Source organism: Hipposideros armiger, unplaced genomic scaffold, assembly GCF_001890085.2.
Source record: "Hipposideros armiger isolate ML-2016 unplaced genomic scaffold, ASM189008v1 scaffold_59, whole genome shotgun sequence".
Lineage (NCBI taxonomy): Eukaryota > Metazoa > Chordata > Mammalia > Chiroptera > Hipposideridae > Hipposideros > Hipposideros armiger.
This window is the reverse complement of record NW_017731409.1, coordinates 4,242,496-4,263,197: the sequence shown is the minus strand read 5'-3', so window position 1 is coordinate 4,263,197 and position 20,702 is coordinate 4,242,496. Positions and strand designations below refer to the sequence as shown.

The following is a 20,702-nucleotide window of genomic DNA, read 5'->3' as shown; positions in this document are numbered from 1 at the left end:
TCCCTAGAGAAGCCTCTTCCATATTCCTGGTTGGAGTATGAAGTTGACAGCCAGCTTTGTGAAACACTAGTAAGGAAGGAGGTTGTGGGGGTTTGTGTTCAGATTGTAGACTCTCACTTAATCCCCTGCCCAGAACAGTGTGTCCTCCCCGCTCTCAGCCTGTGCTGGATCTCCTGGAATTCAGATCCTCTAGGTTAAACTCCTGAATCCTCCCATCTTCTCCTGGGTTGGAGTACTTTTGCTGGGTACCTGGAAGTCTGACCGTTTCTTACATAAATTTGCAACCAATCAACTTTGTCTAAATGCATCCCACTTGTAGAGGCAGCTTGTGTTTCTAGTCCCTGGACCTTCCACTGGAGCAAATCACCTTGCTTTCTGTTGCCGCCCCTACCCCCACTCTCGGGCTGGCTTAGCTTTCTCTATTCTGTTAAGTCAGTTACTTCCCTTTCCTTTTCTGGCATTCAAAATTGTTATCTCCTGTCTCTATTCATAGCCTCTCCTATGCTCTTTACCCTGTGGGTTTATCCCTTCTTAAATTCCTTTGCTTTTATTTTACCTGGCTCCTGTGTTCAATTCATTATGTTTAGCTAGAAGACACTCCCAAAGAATTTTACTAAGTTGCTCCCATGCACATAAAACCAAAGGGAGGGAAAGTGGAACATATATATATATATGGTGTGTGCGTGTGAATGCATGTATGTGTGCGTGTGTGAATGCGTGTGTGTGTGTGTGTGTGTGTGTGTGTGTGTGTGTGTGTGTGTGTGTGTTTGCACAGAGAGAGAGACTGAGACACAGAAACTGATAGTGGTCACTGCTGAGAGAGACCAGGAGGCCAGAGTGGGCAGGAGACTTACTCTTCATTTTTTTATACTGTTTGAGTTTTTTTAATTCAAAAAAAATTTCAAAGGTAAGTTAAGAAAAGTTAAGAAAATGAAAAAATTTTAAATGTCTGTTGCGCATTCTTCACTCATCAGAACTTTCAAACTTGAGCTATTTCTATGCTCCCCATAGCCAAATACAGTGGAAAGAAAACTTGGGAGTGTGTGTGTTTGGATGGCAGTGGTGTCAGGGACGGAGGATGATCAAGAATCAATATCGGGAATGGTAGCCAGATTTTGACTCTGCCCTATGGTCAGCAATAGACCTGTACTAAAAGATAACCAGAATTAGCAGTTATTTTCCAGTTTTATTTTAACCTGATGGTTCTCATTCTACATGTATGATTTTATAACTTCTTTCTAAAAAATAATGATTTGAGGTACTATGTTACATAAGTAGACTATTTCTGAGTTTCCTTTTTTTAGTTGACATCTTCCCATTTGTAGTTGTGATGGTTTAAGCCTTAATCTAAGTGAACTCATTCTTTGCTCTCCAGGGTGGTCCTGCACCTGAGCCCATCCACTCAGCCCAGCCGTTCATTGGTTGCCACTGACCCCATTTTCTGCTTTTCTCAATCTTCTCCTAGGTGTCAAAATTGGGAAGGTGGAATTGGTGGGGTGCCAGGGATGGAAGCCCATGGAGGCTATACTTTCTGTGGCCTGGCTGCCCTGGTCATCCTCAAGAAGGAACGTTCCTTAAACTTAAAGAGCTTATTGGTGAGTGTCTGTTGATCCATTGCCCTCGCAGGCCCCTGGTGATGTGACTACTTGGGCAGGCTCTGGGGAAGGTTTGGCTGTGGGAGGGGCTAACAGAGTTCCTGCCTTGAGCTCCCGAGCTAAAAGTCCTGTGATGAAGCTTTAGATCGAGTTGTTGGAGTGCTCAGCACTGTTCTGAGAAAGTGGAAGCGCTGAACACCTGCTCTCAGTTTCAGTTCCCGTCTTCCTGCCTTTCATCTTCCTGTTCTGAACTTGCTACGCAGTGGGTTAGGCCAACTCCAGAGTCTTCTTGAGCCCTCAGACATCTGGTGTGAGCCACAACGCCTACCGTCCTCATACTGCCGAGAAAAGTGTTGCTTCAGTCTCTTAGAATTAGGAGTAATCATGTGTCTTAGAAAAAATACCCTAAGAGAAAAAGTTTTCAGATGAACTTTGAGGCATTTTGAAGCCAAGCATTTATGACCCACCGCACTATGTGAACATTTAGGAACTACATTTAAATGAGCTGGGCAGAGCTGGGTAATTACATTGAGCTTACTTTCCAAGCATTGATGTCTGAACTCCAAGCTCCTGACCAATATTCAGAATGAACTCAGAAAGCAGTCAGCCTCAGGGAGTCACTATGGTTAAATGATCACTGGAGACCTAGCGTACAAATATACACACACTCACAGCCAGCAAGGAAATGTCTTTGGGAAGCATTTACTCCCTAACCATGACCTTAAAGCAAACCAACTACAATTGACATTCATCTTTTCTCCTCAAGTTCAGATGTTAGGCTCCTATCATAGGAACTGGCATGAGACCCACTGTGAGCTTCCAATAGACTTTCTTTATACTCTGTAGAGATATGACAGGCAGCATTTTGTCCTCATCCTTAGGAAGCCTCCTATAGCATACACTTTTTGAAGGTACATACTGAAATGGCCAACTTTGTGCACTGGACTCTGAAATCCACTAAAATTTGAATATCAACAAGGCCTGAAACATAAAAGTTCTATCTCCCAGGCAGAAATAAAGAATATAATTAGTGGATTCCTCAGTTACAAAGATAATATTCTAGATTTGAACCCTGTCTCTACCACTTCCTACCCATTTGACCTTGGGAGACTTGTCTAATCTGTTTTAGCGTCAATTTTTCCTTCCTCTATAGAGATAATAGTTCCTTGAAAGTTAAAGAAGAGAACACATATACCGCATTTCCCCATGTATAAGACGCACCCTTTTTTGAAAACTTTGGGGTCTAATAACTGGGTGCATCTTTTTTTTGTTTTGTTTTGTTTTTTTTTTAATAAGCTGAGCCATCCTGCCACCTGTTGGCAGCTCAGCGGCTGCTCAGCTTGGGCTGGGAATCGAACCGCTGTTGCTCAGAGCTCAAACTCTTGAGTGAGCTCTTAACCAACTGAGCCACTCGGCCGGCCCTAACTGGGTGCATCTTATACAGTGGTTGTAGATTTTTTTACTTGCATTTCCCGCAAGTGATGAGGAGTTGTATGAATTTTATGATGAATAAACTTGAGTTCAATAACTTTATGTAATACATTTTTTTCAAATTTCGGGCCCCAAAATTAAGGCACATCTTATACATGGAAGTCTCTTATACATGGGGAAATACGGTAAATAGCCCGGCACATAGTAGGTGCTCAATTAATGTTAGCATCCCTCTTACCCAAACTACTCTCTCCCCTCCATTTGCTTTGGGAGAACTAGGAACCATATCTGAAGGGCTAACAAAGTTCCTGCCGGTAGTCATCAGAATAAACCCATGGGCTTAGGCACTGGAAAAACATTAGTCTGGCTTAAAAATACTTAATCTTTGGGGTAAGTAAAAATGAAGACTGGACTTCCCACTCTAGTGACTGTTTACTTTAATTAAAAAGGGATCATCCTGAAAACATGGTAATTTAAGACTGACTGGGGATATATGAGTGCCTCCACCTGCAGTGCAATTTTTTGTCTTTCTTTTAAGAAGTTGGGGTTGTTACTCTCTGTGGGTGGGTATTGCCTTGAACGGGCATATAACCTAAATTCTACAACCATGAACTTAGAAGAGGGCTGGGCAACCCCCTCCCCCCGCCCCTTTCTACAAGGGTTCTTAGTGGCTACTTTCAGGAACTCATCTAGTAAGAATCTAAGTACAGGGGAAATACCCTACTCTGTACCGTTCAGCTTGGTAAGGCAGCTCTGTAAGCTCATGGCTGGTGGCTGCAACTACCTTGCAGGTCTGGGAGGGAAATGGAAGTGTCACTATCTGCTCAGCCAGTTGGTTCTGCTCATTCCTAGAAGCCCAACCCATGTGACTATCTTGATCTTAGTAGTAGAGTGTGTTTAGAAAACTTGGAGATAAGCGAGGAATGGTGATATCATGTATGACCACTGAGCGACATCAAGAGCCATTTTACAGGTTCAAAGTAAAAGATTTTCTTCTATCAGCCAACCAGGTTCCTCGGAGAAGCAGAGAGGCTAGACCAGACAGAGCCATCACTGGTCATTGGGACTAATGGCGTCTGTTTCCAGTCCTGCGAATGACTTGCTAAGAGACCCAGGATGAATTCCCTCAGGAGCCAAGTAAAAGTCAGGAACAGTTTGAGATCATCTGATGAGACGTGGCACAAAATTCCATTTATCTGCTTTTAATAAACTTCCCTGAGCAGGGAAGGTGATTCGAAACGAGCCCCTGGTGGTCTTGCCTTAAATTTCCTAGTTAAGCCTTGTTTATTAAGAGACATTTACAGGTCTCCTTACAAGCCAACTTGGCCTCCTTATCCTCTCAGCACCAGAACCCATTTGGAACCTGGAAAAAGGTCGTTCATTGTGTGTTAGGCACTGAGCAGAGATCAATGCTGTTTCCCTGGAAAGGGTTGGCTTAAATGCTCCACTCTACATCTGTGGCCATGAGGGGGTGGAAGTAAGAAGTCAAAACACCAAGAAACCAAGAGACAGGAATCCTCCCTTCCCATATTGGCCTCTGGAGATCTTGTCTTGCTGGATTTTGTGTCTTTTAGCCTACAACTGCCTCTCCCTTCCCTGTCTTATTCTCAGCAATGGGTGACAAGCCGGCAGATGCGGTTTGAAGGTGGATTTCAGGGCCGCTGCAACAAGCTGGTGGATGGTTGCTACTCCTTCTGGCAGGCGGGGCTCCTACCCCTGCTGCACCGGGCGCTGCACGCTCAAGGTGAGCCAGAGAGCTGCTGGAGAGGGCTGGGAGATTTCCCTCGGCTGCTTACCAACTCAGGAAGCCAGAGTGCTTTCTCAGAGAGGGTGAAATAAGCTCTTTCCTGGATTCTGAGTGTCCCGTCTGGAACCTACTACCTTAGACATGCACGTGCAGACTAGGAGCTACTTTAAATAGTTTAGGCATCATGGCTATTCAAACTGGCTGTGGCTGAAAGGATGTGGGCGTCCGTCCTGGGCTGCACAGTGACTGCCACCTCAGCTGGGTTTCCAATGCAGAGCTCCATATTTGTCATATCAGAACTGAAAACCCATGCTGTTCACATGATCACAACAGTGACAAAAAAAATTGCAATTGCGTAAAGGGGCAGAGAACCAGAACTCACAGAGAAAAGACCCACCGTGTCTGTCTGGCTGCACAGTTGCTGCCGTTAGAAATGTATGTTAAACTTGTTGAAGAACCCTAAATGCAATTTTGTTCCACCCGCACCACTGGGATGGAAAGACCCATGTTCATTTCTGTGGCGTCTCAAATGGGGGTGTAAGACCAAGGCAGTCAGATAGCAAGCAAAGCTTCTGGGAGACTTCACTTATTATCTCTTGAAACCTTAGGCTGCCTGCTGACTCCTGAATCATCTTTCTCATTTAGTGTGAGAACAGGGTGTCTCGAGGAGGCCAATGGGAGAGGGGAAGTTATGGCTGCCCCGCTGGGTGCTGATCTGTTCTTGGAGTGAGATCCGTTGGCCCAGAGGGAAGCTTTTGTTTGGACTTAGTAGTTGGGCAATTAATTGCTCAAATGTGGAAGATGGGATTTTTTTCTACTGCCACACACACACTTTTTCTTCTTGTTTGGCTGTTCTTTCTGAGCTCCTTTCTTTAGTTCCTTAATTTCATTTGAGTTGTGGCCACGTTTGATACTGACCTGAAGCAAACAGAGCCTCTGTCCTGTCCTCCCATTCTCCTCGTCTCAGTCTGTCCTGAGATTCCTTGGCTTGGGGCCCCTCGGCATTAAGACATGTTGTTCCCCTGACTCTCGGGCCTGCATGGTCTCTGGCTTGACCATGATAGTGGGAGGTCAGGAATTCTCCTAGAGTCCAACGTTTTCAAAACATAAATAACTTGGGGTTTCAGTGATCTCTTTATTGGAACTGGTGAGGTCAAAGCCCTGGTAAAACCATCAGCCTTTCATAAACCTGTCCCTGGCAGGGATAAGATGCAGTCACCGTGCAGTTGCCAAGAAAATCTGGAGAGAGCTGTAACAGGAGCGGTACCTGCCAAAGTCTTCCAGGGGGGTCCTGGTTGACATTTTGTTTATTGTAGCACAAGTTCTGGAGGACTAGGCACATTCCAAGCTTTGCCTGGGGAAAAGGTTGTCTGTGACTCTCGGTGCTTCCAGCTTTTTTCACTGCCCGGGAGGAGGCCAGCACTGGGCCTGATGCTCACCCACTTTTCAGAAACAGTGGACTTGGACCAGGCCGGGTTCTGGGAAAAAGGGAAGTGTTTTGAGCAGTGGGCAAAATACTGATGTTGGCAGTTGAAAGGAGATGCTGTGTAGAAAGATATTCAGAATATACAGTGATCAAAGTTAGTTTTCAAAGCAGTATGTATATAATTCTAGTTTCAGTGAAGAGTTGAGTCCAAAAAAATCAATAGAAGGTATCTGGGTTGTGAACTGACCTATGGTATTTGTTTTCTTTCTTTTTTATGTGCATTTTCTAATTTTTCTATAATTAATATGTATTTCTTGCATAAAGAAAAACAATAAAGATTATTTTACAAAAGAAGAGAAATTCTATAAGCAAAATAAGTAGCAAGGGGGGAAAATATTTGTGACAAATGACGAAGGGCTAATTTCTTTAATTTGAGAATGTCATCTAAGTCAATAAAAAACAGAAGAACAGCCCAATTGAAAAACAGGCAAAGGATCTGAACAGACAGGTTCAGAACAGACAGAAAAAACCCGTATTTTTATTACTTCTACTACAACTGCTGCAACCACTGGCAGCTGAGACTTATCAAGCCCTCATCGTAAGGGACCAAACTGTTTCACATATATTTTTCATTTGATCCTCAGAACAACACTATGAAATAGGTACTGTTCTTATCCCCATTTTACAGATGAGGAAACAAAGTACAGCGAGGGTGAGTGACTGGCTTTATAAGACCTGATTGCTACCTACAACAGTATCAGAGCCCTGCTTGTAACCGCCACGCTGGGCCATTAATCAAATGAAAAGATGTTTAAAAAATGCAAATAAAAACAGTGATACTATTTGTTTTTGCTCTCAGACTGACAGAGATTAGAAACCTTGATATGCTATGTGAGGGAGAGTTGGAGAAATAGGCCCTTTTGCTCTGTTAATAGGGATGGGAATAGGTGCATCATGTTTTGGAGGGTAGGTTGGAGACCTCTGTTTGGCTTATTTGAACAAAGCAAGTGCACTGTCAGGAATTTACCTGCAGAGATATTAGCAAAGGATGTGTACTGAAGTGCAATTTTAATATCAAACAACCCACTGCCCATCAAAAGGTCGACAGTTAGATAAATTATGATCTCTCCATACAGTAGCTGCATACAATAGGATGTGAAAAGTTCTCCAGGACACATCCTAAAGTGTAAAAGGCCAGGCCTAGATCAGTCTGTGTGCGTACAGGCTGTGGTCTCCACAACTCTTCCTGGAAGCGACACAAGGCCCCTTTAACAGTGGGTGCCTCTGGGGCAGGGGAGGAGACGGAGAGAGAAGATGTTCTTAAATCTTCTGTCTGTATCATACTCTGCCTTTTCCTTCCTTCCTTCCTTCCTTCCTTCCTTCCTTCCTTCCTTCCTTCCTTCCTTCCTTCCTTCTTTCCTTTCTTTTCTCTCTCGCTCTCTCTCTCTCTCTCTCTCTCGTTCTTTCTCTTTTACCGTGTGCATTACTACTTTTATTTAGTAGATGAACATATATACTTTTAAAAGGTGATGATCCTATTGCTAACTAAAAAGATAACCAGGGACCTACACACGCCAGCCTACGAATCCAGGAAGGACCCTGACTTGGCAAGTGGCTGCCTGAACAGGTGTAGAAGACAGTCTGAGCAAAAGCATGAGTTATTATTCATATCTGAAAAATATCAAATGCTGACTAAATATTAGTGAGTTATTTAGTATTTGTGCAGCCATAAGAAAGCCACAGGCCTACGTGTTCCTGTCTGGGTTGATAGTTACTAGCTGCTTGTTTGTTCTTTGGGACATACCCCAAGCCTGCATTGTCCACCTCTGAAACTGAGCTGCCTGTGGCTGCACCTGTCACTGTTTGGAAAAACTTTTCATTTCTTAGATAAAAGGAACCTTTGAAACAGAAAGTGACATTATAATGGGATCTAGAATTTAAAGTACAGGTATGACGGATTTAAAAGGGCTGATTCCAGTGCAGTTATCCCCCTGTAATCATATCTCTCTTCATCTCACTGTAATTATGAGTGCCGGTATGCAAATTCAAGATCTCTGGAAGTTCCTTGTCAAGTTTATTAACTTGGAGCTTTTAGGCTTCAGTAATGTAGGAGGTCACTGAAGCACTCTGTAATCTATTTAACAATAAATCCAGCATTTTCTTGTCAGATTCCATTTTTTAGCAATAGGTTATCATTGACCTTATAATAACAGTCTTATAGGATATGAAGTAAAGTTATATTTTGTACAGATGTTTAATGCAGTTATCCTGAAGTTTAATAAATATGCTTTTTAAAATAACAGCTTTCTTGAGATGTAATTCACATACCAGACAATTCGCCCATATAAAGTATATAACTCAATGGTTTTTGGTGTATTCAGAGTTGTGCAGCCATCATCATAATCAGTGTAGAATTTTTATCACCCCCAAGAATCCCTGGACCAATTAAATACGCTTCTTTAAAGAAGAAATCACAAAGAAAAAAAGTCAAGTGTGATCACAGCATATGTGTAAACCATATACCAGGGGTGCCAAAAAATGTGTACACATGACTTGTATTTATCTTTTGTTATCGATATATATTGAGTATTACAATTTTAATACAGCTTTTTCCTTTCTTAAAATGTGTATACATTTTTTTGGCACCCTCTGTATGTGTGTGTGTAATTTCTTTAAAATCCATATAACCAAAACAAAAGAGTAAAAAGGGGAAAATAGGTATAGGATATGATACAAACAAGGGTAAATATAATAGAAAGCTAGATTAATAAAATTGACTCTTGGGTCTCAGAAGATGCTCTCAAAAGGAAATGCAACTAGTAAACAAAAGTTATGGGAAATTTTCACCCTACTTAGTAATCAAAGGCATGCAAATCAAAACAAATGATTGGGTACTGTTTCTTTTTAACATTTTAATTGCTGAGAACTTTAAAAAAAGTAACCAATGCTGGAGGTAGTACAGAAACATCTTAAAATTAAAAAATAAAATTAGCTTACAGTTGCTATTTACAAATTCTTTGCTTTAGCATTATTACCAGAATTGTCCATTTCTGCTTGGGCTACCACATTATATGATGCAGGAGGGCAATTCCTAGTCATGCTTCTTGGGAACATTTTTTGAGCCAAGAGAAAAGGTGGAGAATTCCCTTTGGAGATAGATTAAATTCAGGCTTAGAAAAGTAGAAGAAACAGACATTATTACCTTGGTTGTGTTCTCTTAGCGAATTAGTATGGTTAACTGGTTCAGAGATGCACCAGAGGAAATGTCTTAAGAAGCCCAGAGGAAAGCGTTTTGAACCAACTTGGCAGCACTGAGTTCTGGAAAGGTGAGCTAACCAGCGAGTCCGTGCCTGCCACAGAGGTGGTTGTAGGTGGTCATTTAGGGTAATGTGTGACCTTCAAGTAAGGCGAAAAGTGCCACTCTGCACTGCTGCTCTTTGACTCATGTCAGGGTTCAGGAGAAGGGACATGTCATGGGATTTGGGTGAAGACATGAAGTGTCCCAAGACTGTAATTTTCAACATTAGACCAAGAAGAATAGAAGGAAACCTTGACTTTTCCCTTTGGGTGAGAAAATGCAGAGACGCCATGATGCTGTGTGGACTTCTCGCAGGCCCTGCCTACTGATCCTTTGCCTTTCTGCAGGCGACCCTGCCCTCAGCATGAGCCACTGGATGTTTCATCAGCAAGCCCTGCAGGAGTACATTCTTATGTGCTGCCAGTGCCCCGCGGGGGGACTGCTGGATAAACCTGGCAAGTGAGTGCCTTCTCTCTGGGGAGGAAGGGAGGAGAAAGGGAGAGAGCCCGTGTGTACCTCAGGCTGACTTGGAGTCAGATGGCAGCAGGTGGCAACCTTTAAAAGCTGGGTTGTCCCTTTCCATCCAGATGCTTAGTGCTGGTGTGGTGTGGGAAGAAGCACCCCAATTGGGAGCACCCCCTTTGAGTGCCATCCATCCTGGCACCTCCAGTGCCCAACCTTTCCCGCAGCTTACATGCACTCCCCTCTCCAGATAGGCAAACAGATTGCTGAGGTGCTAGTATTTCTTTCCTCTTTTTTTTTTTTTTTTGTTAACCAAACTGATTTAAATAGAACAGGATTTTAAAACCCTGGAGTATCATAAACAGAGATTGTAATCACAACTATTATAGAATAAATACTTTTAGGTGCCAAACAAAAGAAAAAGAGAAATCAAATAAGTTCTGCTCTCTGTGCTTCTCGCCCCCATGCACACACACACAGTCCCTGCTGCTGTCAGCATCCGAGGTAAGGCCCAGCTGAGGCTGGTCTCCAGCAATTTATCCAAAGAATTTGGCCCATTTCTAGACAGTGTGGTGTTTTAGGTTTTTTTTTTTTTGAGAAATATATTAATTTAGCACTAGCACTACCCAAGAGAACCCTTTTTGGAAGACGGCTGGAAGGACTGACACCATTTTAAATGACAGTTTCCGCTGTCTAGCAGGGCTGAAGGATGGGGCGTTGAAAAATGCTGCCACAGAAAATCAGGCTTCCCTGCGCTCTGTGAGGAGGGCAGGGTGGGATGTGTGCGTGTATCCTGGGCCTCTCAGCCTGTGTGCTTGCTTTGTGGTTGGAGGCTGCGCTGGGGGCGGAGGTTGTGGGAAGCAGAGAAGCACCCACTCAGAGCCACCGTGTCTTTGCAGGTCGCGGGACTTCTACCACACTTGCTACTGCTTGAGCGGCCTGTCCATAGCTCAGCACTTTGGCAGTGGAGCCATGTTGCACGATGTGGTCCTGGGTGTGCCTGAAAACGCTCTGGTAAGGCGGGACAAGGGCACTTAACACCCTTCCTCTACAGCGTTCCCAGAACGGGAGCTTACCAAGCGAGAACAGCTGCTCTTGCTCTGCAGAACTGGCTCTGCTGTCTGGACAGGCTGGTGAGCTGGCAGTCACCACCTTCCCTTGGTTTACAGCTCATTCATGAGGATATGACTATGGAGGAAATGCACCTGAAGGCAAACCCAAGGTTCTAGGTGGGGGTTCCAATCTGTGACAGAGGCTTTCTACCTTTATACCATGGTCTAGGACCTGGACCACTTATCATTTGTTCCCTCTCCAAGGAATCTTACTCGAAGGCAAAAAGTTTCTGGCATCCGCAGCCACACAGCGCTCACTGTATGGTTGACTCTGTCTTCTGGAGCTCTCAGCTTGTGTGCCATCTCTCCAGAGAAGCCTTCTCAAACCACCTGCTATAAATGAGATGGCCCCAAATGCTCTGCCACAGTGCTTTGTTTGTGCCCGTCATAGCACTCATCACAATTTGTAATGTGTGTGTGTGTGTGTGTGTGTGTATGTGTGTGTGTGTGTGTGTAACTTTTTTGCTGTTGTTGTTGTTTTTGGTTTTTTTTGTCTGCTGCCCTGAAAAACTGTCTGTCAGCCCATGAGGGCAGGATGCTAACTACTGCATCCAGCCCTAGACCAGTCTGGTCGCAGGAGATGCTCCTGAGCCTGAGACATGAGTCCAACTAAAATTGTCCACAGCCATTAGATAATCGGGCCTGTGAAGATTGTCACAAAATATTTCTAACAGAAGAAACACAAATGGCCAGTAGATGGATGAAAAGATGGGCAGCCTCCCTAGCAATCAGAGAAAATCAGAGTAACAGCCATTCAGCTTTGTCAAGTCTTAACATTTTTCAATATTTGTCTCCTATGCAACCCTCTTCCATTCTTTTCCCTACTTCCTTCCCCAGCATAACCTTGTCCTAAATTTGACATTTATCATGCCTGCAGACATTTTTGTGCTATTACTACATATGTATGTATCCATAAACAAGTCGTTTTGTATGTTTTCAAACATTTTTTTTTTTTTTTAGCTGAGCCATCCTGCCACCTGTTGGCAGCTCAGCGGCTGCTCAGCTCAGGCCGGACTCGAACCGCTGTTGCTCAGAGCTCAAACTCTTGAGCGAGCTCTTAACCAACTGAGCCGCTCGGCCGGCCCTCAAACATTTTATAACTGTATCTACTGTGCTACTTATTCTGCGTTGCATTTCTCACTGACCTCTCACTTCTGAGCTTTATCTGTGTTCATTTATGTTGCTCTAGTTTATTCATTTTAACTACTATATGGCATTCCCTTGCATAAATGTATCCCGATGTATGTTTCTAGTCTCCTGTTGGTTAACATTGAGATGGTTTCAGTTCTCGCTGTTACAGTGTTGTAGTGAACACTCTTGTGAATTTCTCGAGGAAGGACTTGCTGACTTGAAGAGAATTTACACCTCCATCTTCACTACATGGCACTGAGTCGCTCCATAGTCAGACTTTTCCTTTCTGCCAATTGGATAGATGTGAAATGGTATCTCAGTTTTGTTTTGCATTTCGCTGATTACTCCCTGAGGTTGAGCATCTTTTCAAATGTTTATTGGCCATTTGCGTTTCGTCTTCTGTGAATTGCCTGCCAGCTCATATCCTTTGTCCACTTTCTCCCTGATCTGTAATTTAAATTGTTTGCCCTTTTCTTTTAATTTGTAGGAGTTCTCTATATGTTCTTGATACTAATCCTTTGTCAGTGATGTGTATGTGTGTGGTGAATCTCTTCCAGTTTGTGACTTGTCTTTTCACTTTGTTTCCAGTGTATTTTTGTTTTTTGAATAGAAGAACATTTTAACTAAAATGAAAAATTTCATGTGCTGTTTTGGTTTTTGAGGTGTTTTTTTTTGGCGGAGGGGGTTAGTTGAGAAATCCTCCCCATATGTCCCTGGTGCCTATGGAGCTGCTGCCCCAGCACTGGAGCTCAGAGCGAGTGACACCGTCAGTGAGTAAGTCTGTGTGCAGGCTTCTTAAGAGGGGCGCCTGGGACTGCAGCCGCCCTCCATCTCACTCAGGCACAATCTCCACTGGTTTTCACAGCCAGAAGTTATGGAGATTTCTCCCCCTGGCACTGAAACCCTGGCTGGGGAGCTTGGTGTGCAGCTGGGGTTCCTCGCTCCTTCAGGCAGGACCTCCACAGCGAAGATATCCCTCCCGATTTGTAATGGACACATGTGGGTGTGGGACCAGCCCGTTCCATGTCTCTGCCCCTCCTACCAGCCTGGAGGTGGCTTCTTCTGTATGTCCTTAGTTGTAGGGCTTCAGTTCAGCTAGACTTTAGGCGATTCTCAGTGATGTTTGTTCTGTAGTTTTCATTTGAAGTGGTCATGAGAGAAGGTAAACACAGTGTTTACCTACTCTGCCATCTTGACCGGAAGTCTCTGAACCCTCTTAATAGTTGTAATAGTTTGTCCATAGACTCTCTTGGATTTTCTATTTGGGATGTATGTTATCTTCAAATGAAGACAGTCTTGCCTTTTCCTTTCTGATTCTTAAGAATTTTATTTCTTGTTCATGCCCTGTAATGTTGGCTAACACTCCTATAGAGTGTTGACTGGAGGTAGTAATAGAGGGCGTTCCTGTCTTATTTCTGATTGTAATGGGACGGCTTCTATAATTTTACCATTAAGTAGGATGCTTACGACTTAATGGATTTTGATAAATACTTCATCTCAGGCTAAGGATGTTCCTCTTTATTCCTGGTTTGCTAGGTTGGTTTTGTTTTTCAGTCATAATCTAGTGTTCAATTTTATTGACTGCTTTTTTCTGCATCTGGTTTTTCTCCTTTAATCTAATATGGTATGTTTCATTAATAAATATTTTGCTGTTAACCTTACATTCTCGGGATAAGCCCTTCTTGCTCATAGTAGTGTGCGAGTGTGTATGTTTGTTTAATACACTGCTGGATTCAATTTGCTAGTATATTTGGCTAGCATTTTTATTTAGTATTTTTTGCATGTATGTTCATAAGGTTGATAAAAAATTTTGTTTTATTGTTCTCTCCCAGATTATGTTTCAGGATAATATCATGGCCTCATAAAATTAGATTGGTTTCTTCCTTCTACTTTTTTTCAGTCTTTGAAAAAGTTGTGTAGGTTAGACATTATCTGTTTATTGTAGGTTTGATAATACTTGCCTGAGAAACCATCTAGGCCTGGCATTTTGGGGGTGGTAGCAGAAATAGCAATTATTATTATTATTGATTTAATTTATTCTTATGGGTTTTAAAGAATTTCTTCTTGAATCAATTTGGAAAATTTATTTTCTATAAAATTATTCAGTTTATCTGAATTTTTATGTTTTGGCATGAAGTTGCTCATAGTATTCTCTTAAAATGTTTAAAATCTCTCCTGCAGTTATGTCCCATTCTTCATTCTCCCAGAGTGGAAGAGTCCTAAATACTGGCCTATGAGTGTGCCCTATCTCAGATCTAAAGTTTCTTTTGGGTTTCTGTGATATAGTGGAATAATATAAAAGTATTTAAATATGGCCTGTCACCTTTACTGCATAATAGCATTGTGGTCCTTTTTCTTTATTATAAATGTAAATACATTTATTATTTTAGTAATTGGGAGATATATATATGAAAATTAAAAACACTCAATCGTATCACTTCCTATTTTGGTGTATGTCCAATTTTTGCCTATTTATGTACATCACATATACAAGCACATTTTAACTTTTTAACTGCATCTTTTTAATTAAAAGAGAAGCATACAAGACTGATTAAACATTTTTCAGAAAAATGGCATTTTTCCAAGTGGTGTACCTAAAATATCCTTACCCTGAATTGCACATACTATAATTCAGAATTACAAACACATTTTTAAAAAGTAAGTTTGGGACAATAATATGCATGCTGTTTTCCTCGCTTAATATGTTTTTATAAGCATTTGCCCATATCATTAAATATTTCAAAGCATGTTTTTAGCGGCTATATAATACTCCTTTGTGTCCCATGTACTATAAAATGTTTTCACCAATATCCTGCTGTTGAATATTAGGGCCTCGTGTGATAAATATCAGTGTGCATCTCTGATGATTCCTATGCTAAATTCTTATAAGTGCATTTAATGGGTCAAATTTCCAAAGCCCACTGGGGTGATTAATTGGCATCTGTTCTTGTCTTTGCAGCAGCCTACTCACCCTGTGTACAATATTGGACCGGAAAAGGTGATCCAGGCCACCATGCACTTTCTGCAGAAGCCGGTGCCAGGCTTCGAGGAGCGTGAGGATGAGGCAACAGCAGCACCTTCCAATGACTAGAGGATATGGGGTCCCGAGCCTCTGTGTTCCCTGCAGCTCAGTGTTCACCTGTTCAGACCAAGGCTTATACGTTCTGATACATACTGCATTCTGTGCTGCACAAGCCTTGGCTACGACGGAGCTGTGGTTGTCCTTTATTGTCAAAAGCGATGACTCTGGGTTTTGAGAACACGGTGGCATGGTTTTAAAAAAATTCTTTCCACTCCTATCAAACCAAAACTCTATCAGCCCATGCCGCATCTAAACCCGGCTCAGGCCTGGCCAGGGTTGGTTGGGAAACAGTGCATGCTGAGAAGAAGCGGCCCCTCCCCTCCAGCTCTCCAGCCCAGGCAGTCTTATTGAAATGAATGACATCCATGAGTATTACAGCATCCAGAGCCACTGCTGCGATTCCCACTTGCATGACACTATTAAGTCTCCAGGAAGGTACCCTCCTGTGAGTGGAAATAAATCTGCTCCATGCCAAGGGAGGGGCTTTGGGTCCCACCAAAATGAATTCTTCAGAAAAAAGCATGGCGGGGCTTCACTAGGAGGTGTCCAAGACTCTCACCTCCCTCCCTGGTCATTTTCAAGGGAAAGGAGCTGGGTTGGAGGAGAGAGGTCTCCTTGAGTTGTGAGTCCCTCACCCTCCACACTGGAGAACTGAGCCACACATCTCTCCAAGGCTGCCCATGGTGCCTGGGCAGGATTTGCTTCAGCCCCAGGTGTGGGAAACCAATTATGAGCAGAACATGAACCTCTAATTTAACTCTATGTCAGAAGAAGCAGCTCCAGTGCCCACACCCTCACCCCACCCCATCATGTACCGTGAAAATCCCCTCTGATGGCCTCAAGGCAGCGCCTGCAGCCCGTGGCCATTCTGCGTGTTTCCATCTTTCTTCCACCAAACTCCCAGCCCACCCTCCTCAAAGACAGTGTTGTCTCTTCTCACCCAGATTATTAACACGACTAAGTCTTTCACCTTAATTTCTGACTCAGGATTTACTCACATCCTGCCCACTAAGACTCAAAGAAATAAAATCAAGTGCTAGACAAGCTGGCTGCTGCTAAGGCAGTAGCCACATGATCCTGGCTGTGGCGCGGCTGAGGGCTACCTGGTGTGTTCAGCCTGGCAGGGCCTCTGCTGCTCACACGGAACCCTTTCTCCACCTGTGGGGTATTGGGTCATCTGTCCACATGTCACAGCAAGTTCCATGTCGCAGACCAGGCTTTCATGTAAGCAGCCATGGCTGTGGGCAGATGGGAGCTCAGAGACGCAGCATGAGGCTCTTCTCAGAAACTGGCCATTTGCTGCCTCTAATTCCCCATTGCTTTGGCGTACTGGACTATGTATTACCTCCTTGAAATAATAAAAGATTAACATTTTCTATGATGTCTCTCATTTAGACTGGTACCAAGAAATCTCCTTCAGAATGCCCCGTGTTAGGAGTTACTGAAGTTGCTCATGGATCGCCAGTCTCCTCCTGGGAGAGAGATTCCAGACCATGCTCATCAGTGATTACAAACAGGTCTGACTTGGGTTCCACCCTCTCATATCTGCGCCAGCTGAGGATACAGTGGGCCTAACAAGAAGTGGGGAAAGCTATGTTTCCCAAGTTCCCTGGAGCAATTCAATTTACTTTTGCCCCAGCACTTTGCACCCTGCGTTTCCTGGCCTGTCTGGGTGCCTCCTCAACCTGACTGTAAGCAGGGACTGTGCTCCTGAGTCCGAAAGCAGGTATTTAGCAATGAGTGGGTGGGTGGATGTCCCGGCTAGAGGCGGGGGGCTGTCACAGGGACAGGTCAGAATCTTGTCACCTGGCTTTCCTCCTCATCTGGTGAGAGACCCTTTCCTAAGGGAGAACAAGAAGGTGGGTGCTCTGTAGCCTGACGCTCCTTGATGGACAAGAAGAGGGTGTCCTCAGAGGCAGGGCATAAACCAGATCCACGTCCTGGAGTGTAATTCCTGCCCCTGTGCTACTTTTGCCATTGTTAACAAAGGCTCGGGCTACAAAGCAACATATTGAAATGTATCCTCCCCATCACTACAACAAAAAAGGCCAAACCCTACCAGAAATTCTACAATTCCCACTCTTAACTACTGTCCATGCATTACACCAGTAGCCTTGTAAAAAATGAAAGAACAGAAATCTCATTTAAAGTGAAGTAGGGTGGCCAGAAGGGGGAGCTCTTGTGCCCGACCTCCAGCGCTAAGTGCAAAATGGGAAACTCTTTGTAACAGCCCTTCCCAACTTCCTTTCCCCTCTATAAAAGAGCTTCCTCTTTGTTTTAGCTGACTTGCACATAGTTCATGGTGGTCGCATGCTCAGGACTGCAATTCCTTGTCTCCCGAATAAACCTATTTTGCTGGAGAAATATCTGGCTGACTTTGTTTATAGTCAACATTCTCAAGGTATTAAGAGATTAATTGCAGTAATAATCATGTGAAGAGACAGAAGGGATTGCTCAGTCTGAGCTGGCTTTATACCAAGGAGAGAGGATTTGAGCTGGGTCCCAAAGGGTAGATAAAGTTTGGTCAAGTAGAGAAGAGAGGGTCGTTTAATGGTATTATCCCAGAATAAGAATCTTACTGGGGGCACCGGCCAAGTGGCTCAGTTGGTTAAGAGCGTGAGCTCTGAGCAACAGGGTCACCAGTTCGATTCCCACATGGACCAGTGAGCTGCACCTGAGCTGAGCTGCCGCTGAGCTGCCAACATGGCTCAGCTAGTGAGAGCATGTGCTCCTAACAACAATGTTGCCGGTTTGACTCCCACATGGGATGGTGGGCTGCCCACCCGCAACTAAGATTGAACACGGCACCTTGAGCTGAGCTGCTCTGAGCTGCCTACGGGTGGCCGGATGGTGACTGGGCTTGGGGCTGAGCTAGCTGCGCCCTTCACAACTAAGACTGAAGAACAACAACTTGGCTGTTCCCCTTCCCCTATCCTTGAATAAAAAAATCTTAAAAAAAAAAAAAATCTTACTGTTATATCCTTGAGACTTCCTTTCTTCTCCCAGTTGAGTTTGGAGGGTTTCCCTTGAACAGCATTCAGAGTGGGTCCTTGAGGTAAATTCTCAGATTTGTCATGTGGATCCTTAAGCAGGAAGCACTTATATAGCATTCAAGGTGGGTTCCCCCAAATATTTACCCCATCAATAAATACAAGACTATTATAGATATCTATATCCAGTTGATCCCCAGCATCCTCCTTGGATCCATCTCAGCCCCACCTTGAGTGCCATGTAAGTTGGGAAGCCTGCCAGACCCTACTGGGAGCAGAAGCAGAGCCTTAGGGATAAGGCAGTGCAAACTCCCTTGAGATAAAAACAATCAGTTAACAGTATTCTTAAACTGCCTTCTCTTCATGGTTTAATTTCTGAGTTAGAAGCCACAAGTTAGATTCTAGCCACTGTGTTGTGGACAATGCTATCAATCGTATTTTGAGGAAGCCACTTCTCAGGAATTCCTCACACAAAAGCAGAGGCCATATCAAATAACTTCCACTGAGGGCTTAGGTCTTGCTATGTTGCTTCCTGGTGATTTAACTGGGCAGAGAGATTCAGTTTAGAAAACACCGAGGGGGTGGTTGCTTATGTGACCCTGGCTCTTTCACCAATCTTAACTGTCTATGCTCCCACTTCTGGCAAGAGCTTGTTAGCCAGGAATTAAAAATTGAGCTCCCCCAATTGCCCTGGAATGAACTATATTGTTGGTACAAGTACAATCCATCAGCCTCAGATGTCAGATATACAGCTAACAATGCTGACATTCCATTATGAAAACTGAAGCACTTCTCCCTTATTCCCACCATGTTTACAAAGTTGATCCCACCTCCTTTGGAAGTGGATCACCGGGCTCCCTGTAGGAATTTGCCAATAGCTTTAGCACCCCAACTCAGAGAGAAGGATAATGGACTGGGGTGGGAAAAGAATGTTTTTATGCCTGTGGGCTTCTGAGACACTGTGACCAGGCCTACAAAGATAAAGGCACTGCATAGACCAAATCCTAAGAAAGACATAGGATGTCTCTCATTCACTCTCTGGGATAAGTTCAGTTCCATGAAAGCTGGCTTTGCTAACACTGATAATCGGACCTGATGTTAATGGGATACAGAGGTCTATGATGGAGGACCACTCAGTTTTGCTTCCATTTGGGGACACAGGTATTTATTTTGGGGGAAATAATTGGCTAGTATTTTATTCTTCCACTATCTACCCCAGGGGGCAACAAACTTTCTCTGTAAAGGACCAAATACTAAATATTTCAGCTTTGCAAGCAACTGCTAACTGCTCTGCCATTGTAGTTCAAAACAGCCATAGACAAAGTGTGGCTGTGTTCCAATAAAACTTTATGAAAACAGATGATGGGCCAGATTTGGTCCATGGGCTATAGTTTGCCTATCACTGATCTAGACTAAATCCCACCCATATTCATTCAGCATTCTTCCACGTCTTTCACAGCTGGGATGATTTCTGTGTAATATTAGTGTTAAATGACAAATGGTGAAGTTTGGACCAAGCATTCTAGCCACCCACATGCACTACTCAGGATATTTATTGCCTTTGAACAGGAAGGAGAATTGTATGATTTAAGACACCGTTGCAGCTGACAAAAAAACTTGATCCAAACTGACTTAAAGCAAAGAGGAAATGTGTGAATCATAAACTGAAATGTCCAGGACTAGCTTGGCTGTGTGAGTGGCTTCAGTAGGTTTCTCCCCTCTCCATCTCTATTAGCTCCAACCTCAGGCTCGCTCCATGTGGCAGCAGCAATAGTTCAAGGCCTTACATCCTCTTAGGGTCAAGTTCAGCAGTCAAGAGCAGCTGGCGCAGTCCCAGCCTTCCTTCCCAATGAGTATCATTATGTTCTACTGGCTTCGATCAAGCCAAGTGACTCTCTGGAGAAGCAAACCGGTGGCCAGATGACAGTGCATTGATTGGCCTAACTTTTAATCACATGCTTCTCCAATGAATGAGTGGGAAATGGAGCTCCAACAGAAGCACAGTCTAAGAATGGGGAGGGAATGGAGCCCCAAATGCAAATAGAGTTATAGCCGAAAGGGGGAAATGAACGCTAGAGGCCAATCACCATTGTTCTCTATAGTGGTAGATTCTTACTGTGATAAAAACCTGTAGTGGACACTATTGGCATCCTTCCCCCCCCTCCCCCCGCAACTGTGGCAGCCCATAGGCTTGCATGGATTTGACCCTCTCCTACCTCCAAGGCCAAGCCTTGACTGGCCTAAAGCATTCATTTTAATCCGTCCTTCTTTGCTTCAGTAATTTGTTCAGGTTTGGTAATAACCCAAATGTAAGCCAATCAGCATGGCCTGTCTTAGCCTCAGTGATTGATTCAGGGCCAAGCATGTGGCCTAAAACACACCAAAGAAAGAAGCCCTGGATATGTTATGACGGTGGGTGGGGGGTGGG

General features: G+C 43.7%; 1 protein-coding gene across 1 annotated transcript in view; it reads left to right on the top strand.

Moving 5' to 3' along the window:
* Positions 1–16,662, top strand: part of FNTB (farnesyltransferase, CAAX box, subunit beta) — a 64,015-nt gene extending 47,353 nt beyond the window's left edge. Inside the window, exons 8-12 of the mRNA XM_019641325.1 lie at positions 1,466–1,595; positions 4,638–4,770; positions 9,845–9,956; positions 10,859–10,973; positions 15,162–16,662. Of these exons, the coding sequence (XP_019496870.1) occupies positions 1,466–1,595; positions 4,638–4,770; positions 9,845–9,956; positions 10,859–10,973; positions 15,162–15,293 (622 nt within the window). The 3' untranslated portion in view covers positions 15,294–16,662. The remainder of the gene's footprint in view (positions 1–1,465; positions 1,596–4,637; positions 4,771–9,844; positions 9,957–10,858; positions 10,974–15,161) is intronic.
* Positions 16,663–20,702: the final 4,040 nt, after the last annotated feature.